Consider the following 6,768-nt stretch of genomic DNA (forward strand, 5'->3'; position numbering starts at 1 on the left):
TTTTTTTTTTCTTTTTTTTTTTTTTTTTTGAGACAAGGTTTTATTAAGTTGCTCGGGCTAAACTTGAACTTGTGGTCCTCCTATCTCAGCATCCCGGAGTGCTGGGATTATAGGCTCATGCCACAACTCCTGGCTTAATTTACATTTTTTAAGGGTTTTTTTTTTTCTCTTTCTACAGAAAAGATAAAGGTAAATGTTATAAACGGATGAAAAATTAGATAAAGTGGTAAGAGACAGTTATCAAGAATGACATCGGGCTAAACTTGAACTTGTGGTCCTCCTATCTCAGCATCCCGGAGTGCTGGGATTATAGGCTCATGCCACAACTCCTGGCTTAATTTACATTTTTTAAGGGTTTTTTTTTTTCTCTTTCTACAGAAAAGATAAAGGTAAATGTTATAAACGGATGAAAAATTAGATAAAGTGGTAAGAGACAGTTATCAAGAATGACATCTGTATATCTGACCTACACATGTCCAAGGATGATAGTGCCACTCACTCAAAGAAAGCATTGTAGGGGGATCAGTTTGAGGGAAAAAAAGTTGAATTTCTGTTTCAACATACTGAATTTCTGATGACATCATCATTGATTAACTATCTTGTAGCTCATCAGCCTCCTCAACAATTCTAAGTTACAGTTAGCTACATATATCTTTGGGACGAAGGGACACTTGCTCTCAGGTTTGCTAATTTCCTATCATTGTAGGATTTCTAGCTGAACTGTTGGCTTTTATTTGGTAGGGAAAGGTAAAAGGAGAAGATCATCAGACGAAGATGCTGCTGGTGAGCCTAAGGCCAAGAGACCAAAACACCCCACAGATAACAAAGAGGTAATGGGGCTTCTTGATTAGGAATCCTCACCTGAAGCATGCCAGAAAGAGCACTCAGATAACAAGTGCCAAAAGAACTTAAAGGTTCCTGAGCCACGAAAATAAAGGATTATGAACTTCACTAAATATTGGCCAGGAATAGACCAGTAAACTCCATAGCTGTCTCCCTTCTGAGGGCTAACTTATTTTATGCATTGAACAGAGGTAACAGATTATGCAAAAAGAAGGCCTAGGAAAGTTTACATTGTTCAGTATGGCTGGAATATAAAAACCCATGGGGATTAGTAATGAGAACTGAGTCTAGAAAGATAGAAAGATACACTCAGGCCTGAACTCCTACTTGATACCTCTATTAAGATGTCTAGTAAGCATTTATTATCAAAGTTAGAATGGCCAAAATAGAAGGATTCCTGCCTTCTAATTATCTGGTCCCTTATAAGCTTCTTAATGAAGGATACGACCCCCTAGGACACCATCACTTGCTTAGACCAAAATCCTTACAACTCTCCAATCTCGCAGTAATACCTATCAGCCTAATTTATCTTGTCCCACCTCACCTTTTCCACTGCTATCTCCCTTGTCTAAAACACTAAAAACTCCCTTGTCAACCAACACCAGTACTCCTTAATGATCTCCCATCTTACCCACTTAATAGCCAAGATCACTTTCTAGTTTTGTTTTTTTTTGTTGTTTTTTTAATCATTTGGGCAGAGGAAGTAGCTCAGTGGAGTGGTAGAATACTTCTTAGCATGCGTGAGACCCTGGGTCTGATTCCCAGCATTGAAAAAAAAATCATGAATTAGATTTCTTTAATAGCTTCCTGTTATTCTTAGGAGAAATTCAAGCTATGAAGTATTAAGCTTACATGATCTGGATCGGGGATGGCGAACCTTTTAGAGACAAGTCCCAAAACTGCAACCTCAAGCCCACTTATCACAAAGTGACAACATTGCAGTTAATTTGAATACTGAGGTTTTAGTTTAGAAAAAATGACTCCTACATTAACATCTTTTGTTTTAAAAGAAAAACACTGACACACGTGCCATAGGTTTGCCATCCCTGATCTAGGTTGTTACATGATCTGATGAAATAATCCAACTCTTCCCATTCTCCCTCTTGCTCACTATGTTCTATCTACTGTTTTTCCTTCTGTCCTTCAAACATGTCAGGATTTTGCCTTCCACTTTAAATGCTTTTCCCATATCTTCATGTAGTAGCTGCTGATCATTCACCTGTATTAATGCTAAGTGCTGTTTTCTTAATGCTCAAACATCATTGCCCATCTACTTGAGTCCTACACATTTCCATAATTCATCTTCTTCACGGCATGCATATTCATAGTTGAAATTATGTGTTTTTGTTTGTTTGTCTTTATGCTCCCAGTTAAATATAAATTTGAGTGCAGCATCCTGTCTTTCCACCTGGAAACTAGCAGGGTCTCAGGAAATATTTTGTTTTGTTTTTTTGTTTGCTTGCTTGCTTTTTTAAGTAGGGTCTCACTTGGTATCCCAACCTGGCCCCAAACTCTCAATTCTCTTGCTTCAACCTCCTGGGTACTAGGATTACAGGTGTACCTCACAATGCCTAGCTTCAGCAAGTATTTCTCAATTGACTAAGCAGTTTGGATTTCATCCTGAAAGCAGTGGGGAGCAATCAATTGACTTTAGGAGAATGAGAATGAAGGGACTAGATCTATATTTTAGAAAGATTACTGTAACCTCGCAGTTTGTAATTTGTACAGCTCTATGAATGGATTACAGAGTACATTTGTACTTGTGTTCCTGTGCATTATACAGTGGAGCACTCCTTAGCTCTCTTCAGATTCTATGACTGTGACCCAAAAAGGTAAAAAAGCACTACTCTATGAGAAATGAAAATGATGCAAAAGCAACAAGATTAGATTCAGAAAATACAGTAATTCCTTTTATAGTGTCTGTAAAATCAATTGAGAACCTGTTGTTGTAATCCACTTAAGCCCTGATTAAAGCCTGAATACTGATAGGATAAAGGAAAGCATAGCTGAGTGTGATTGTACACACTTGTAATCCCAGCACTTGGGAGCACTGTGAGATCGAGGCCAGCCTAGACCATATAGTGAGACTGTCTCCAAAAAAGGCAGACATGTCCGAGGTGACAGATAATGGCAGTTACCTTGATCTGATCATTACACAACTTACACATGTATTGAAGTATCACACTGTACCCATAAATATATATATAATTAATTAACTTTAAACTTTAAAAAGAATCTGACTGGTCATGCTGGTGCATGCCTGTAAACTCAGGAGGATGAGGCAGGCAGAATTATAAATGTAAGACCATATGGTCAACTTAGTGAGACCCTGTCTCAAAGAAAAAGGTCTGAGGATATAGCTTAGTGGTAGAGCCCTTGCCTACCATGAATGAAAGCCCTGGGTTCAATCTCCCTTACTGCCAGAAAAAGGAGCGGGGAGGTACCACCAAGAATATATGGTGCCATAAAGTCCAAGGTGATGTTTGTTATGTAAGGAAAAAATAGCCAACTATGTGGTATACTTATAAGACCAGAACTGGAAAGTATTCTTCATTCTTTGACCTTAGCAATAAGAAGGTCCTTAAGGATGGTAGAATTTCACTAGAAAGACAACAGTCGACGTTTCAGTACAATGTTGGAAGTGGGTTGAGCTGATCTGGATGAAGTAACTCACTGTGAGGTTGGCTATCTCTCTGAGAAGTTTAGCTCTGACAGGAAGAGGGAGACATAGGGTTAAGGGAGAATTCTTGTAGAATAAGAGACTTCAACAAGAAAAGAAAGGCTGGCGAGAAGGAGAAACTGAAGAGTTAGAGGACAGGAAGGGCAACTGAGCTGGATCCCTGAGAATGAAAAGGCAAGATCTAGAATAACAGTGCGGGCACTGACCTTAAATAAAAGGAGGAACACTTTTCCATCATTCAAAAAGTGAGTAACAATACAAATTGAGATAGAATATATGTATGCACAAAGTTGAACAAACTTGAGCCTAATGAGTTCTGGCCTAATCACTTCTATTTTCTCTGTGAAATCAGGCAGGGTCATCTGCTGCAAGTAAAAAGGGGGGATCAAGTAGGAGACTAGAGGGTAATGGAGGACAACTAAAATAGAGAAAGATCTGAGGTGAGTTTAGAAAACCTGTTTGAAATTGGAATTTATCAAGATACTATCTATGATTGAATGATTTTCCCCCCAACCAATTTAGTTGCTACTATATAAGAAAAGAAGTGGTGAACAGTTAAATCCAAGCTTCTCTCCAGAAAACCCTGCATTGTATTTCAGTGTTTCTCTACAATACTTTTCTCTTCCTTAGCCCATTCCAGATGATGGGATTTATTGGCAGGCCAACCTCGACAGATTCCACCAACACTTCCGTGACCAAGCCATTGTGAGCGCGGTTGCGAACAGGATGGACCAGGTAATATTCCAGTGAGTCTGTCAGTGGTCATCGGAAAATGAAGGCATTCTGTTTGTTGCCATTAGTGAATTCTGAGTTCCTGTCTTCCTTTCAACCCCAGACGAGCAGTGAGATAGTGCGGGCCATGCTTCGGATGAGTGAGGTTACTACTTCCTCTGATGCCCCCTTCACCCAGCCATTATCTTCCAATGAGGTGAGTTTCATGTTTGTATGCTAACTTCCTGACAATGTTCTTGGGTATTGCGGCAGTTTTTATACATAGAACCTGGATTAGGTGGAAGCCTAAGCCTTGAGAGAAAGGAAGTGTTGTTCACAGTGGGGCAAGCATTACCTTCAAGTGGTTAGACTGAAATGCTTGGTCTCTTGGGATCCAGCTTTTAAAAACTGACACCATTAGCTAGATGCACGGTACAAACCTATCACTGCAGCACTCTGGAAATGTGAGGCAGGAGGATTGCAGGTTCAAACCCAGCCTGAACAACTTACCAAGAACTTGTCTCAAAAATAAAAAAGGTCTGGGAAAGTTAATCTCAGTGCAAAGGGTCTGGGTTCAATCCCCAGTACTACCCCAGAAAAGGACGTGTGTGTGTGTGTGTGTGTGTGTGTGTGTGTGTGTGTGTGTGTGTGTGTGTGTGTGTGTGTGTGTGAACATGTGTGTACATATAGCTATATTTTTAACTTAATATGTAACAAAGGTAAATACAAATTTTTCTGGTCACAGAAGTAACTATATGATCCATATTCAAATAGCAATGAAATGTGTCATTTTCAGTTACAGTCCTGAAAGTACACTTTCCAGAGTGGTAGAAATGTTCTGTATCTTCTTGTAACTGTTAGATATATGGATTTATACAATGGTCCTTATTCATCAGACTGAACCCTTAGGATCTGTGCTTTTCATTGTTTGTAACGTACCTTCATTTAAAATATACAAGTTTGGCATAGTCCTAGAGAACCTTGTCAGTAGATTGTTTTTTTTGTTTGTTGGTTTTTTTTTTCATACTGGAGATCAAACTCCAGACCTTGCAAGGCAGGTGCAGTGCCACTGAGCTAAATTCCCAGCCCAGTTTGGTGTTTGTTTGTTTAAGATTGGTATATATCTTTATTCAGACCTTTTTTTAATACATGGTCTTACATGGGTATATGTATTTTTTTTAACCCACAAATTTCTATATACTATTCTATAACTTATTTTCACTTTTGTTTTGAGGTGCTGGGAATCAAACTCATGACCTTGCATATTCTGGGCAAGCACTCTAGTGCTGAGCTATATCCACAGCCCTATAACTTCTTTTTATGACAATATAAAACTTCTTTTCATGGCAGTACTCCTAGATCTCTCATACTTTATCATTTCACTTAATGGCCAGGCTGTAATTTAATTAATTCCTTATCACTGGTTTGTTTGTTTTTTTTTTGGTACCCGGGATTGAACTCAGGTCCTTGTGCTTACGAGACAGGTGGTGGAACCACTGAGCTAAATCCCTGGCCCTCACTGGTCATTTAGATTGTTTTTTGTTTTTTACCTTTAAAAACAATGCTAGTGTAAATAGTTTTGGACATTTTTATACTTGTGATATCTAAATAAAATGTTTTACTGTGCATGATGATATACCCCAGAAATCCCAGCTACTTGGGAGGTGGAGCCAGGAGGATTACAAGTTCAAAGCCAGTCAGCACAACTTAGACCCTGTTTTTAAAAAAAAAAAAACAACTGGGGATATAGCTGTAGCTCAGTAGAAGAATACTTGCCTACTATGTGTAAGACTCATTTCAATCCCTATTGCTACAAAAAAATTTTTTTTATTTTAATAATATCAGCGATTCTAAATTCTGAGGACCATTTTCTACAATCTGCTTTTGCATCATAGATCTTCAGATCGCTTCCTGTTGGCTATAACATCTCTAAGCAAGTCCTCGACCAGTATCTCACTCTGCTTGCAGATGACCCAGTAAGTCTGTTTTGCTGCGGTTTTTTCACCTGCCCTTTTACAATTTCCTTCTGCCTAAGTCAGTCTCCTATTGCTACATTCTCTATCAGATCAATTCCTACAATTTCCCTGCCATCACCTGAGAGGAAAGTTACCCACTGCAGACTCTTGGCTAGATTTTCTCCATTGGAAACAGAATCACTAGACTTTTCATTCAATTAATGCTCTGTCTCTCTTTCTTTTTAATAGCTGGAGTTTGTTGGAAAGTCTGGTGACAGTGGTGGAGGAATGTATGTCATCAGTATCCTTTCCAGTTATCCTTACAGTCAGGCAGCCTGAGCCATGATGCAGAATGCTATCTTCTGAAATAAAGATTTGGTAATAGTATACTAAATCAGAATATTGAAGAAATTTCCTATTAATGTTTCTATAAATTTTCAATAAATTAATTAATGGTAATCAACCAGAAACACCCTTACTTAATTACCTTCAATTAAAATTTTAAGATATTTATATACCATAAATTAATGCAAAAAGTGAAATAACATTTAATCTTTTTTTTTTTTTTTTTTTTTTTTT

At 38.2% G+C, this 6,768-nt stretch overlaps 1 protein-coding gene across 7 annotated transcripts in view; it reads left to right on the forward strand.

Annotated features, from left to right (window-relative positions):
* The window catches only part of Polr3c (RNA polymerase III subunit C), a 15,898-nt gene that overhangs the window by 4,011 nt on the left and 5,119 nt on the right, over positions 1–6,768 (forward strand). For all 7 annotated transcript variants that reach the window (XR_004515028.1, XM_033758101.1, XM_010629501.3 and 4 more), the window contains 5 exons: positions 742–830; positions 4,154–4,258; positions 4,359–4,451; positions 6,130–6,210; positions 6,439–6,490. Coding sequence is in view for 6 of the 7 variants with exons in the window: in XM_033758101.1 (XP_033613992.1) it covers positions 742–830; positions 4,154–4,258; positions 4,359–4,451; positions 6,130–6,210; positions 6,439–6,490 (420 nt within the window). In the remaining variant the exon portion in view is untranslated. The remainder of the gene's footprint in view (positions 1–741; positions 831–4,153; positions 4,259–4,358; positions 4,452–6,129; positions 6,211–6,438; positions 6,491–6,768) is intronic.

This window comes from Fukomys damarensis, unplaced genomic scaffold, assembly GCF_012274545.1.
Source record: "Fukomys damarensis isolate Sample0158 unplaced genomic scaffold, DMR_v1.0_HiC HiC_scaffold_33, whole genome shotgun sequence".
Lineage (NCBI taxonomy): Eukaryota > Metazoa > Chordata > Mammalia > Rodentia > Bathyergidae > Fukomys > Fukomys damarensis.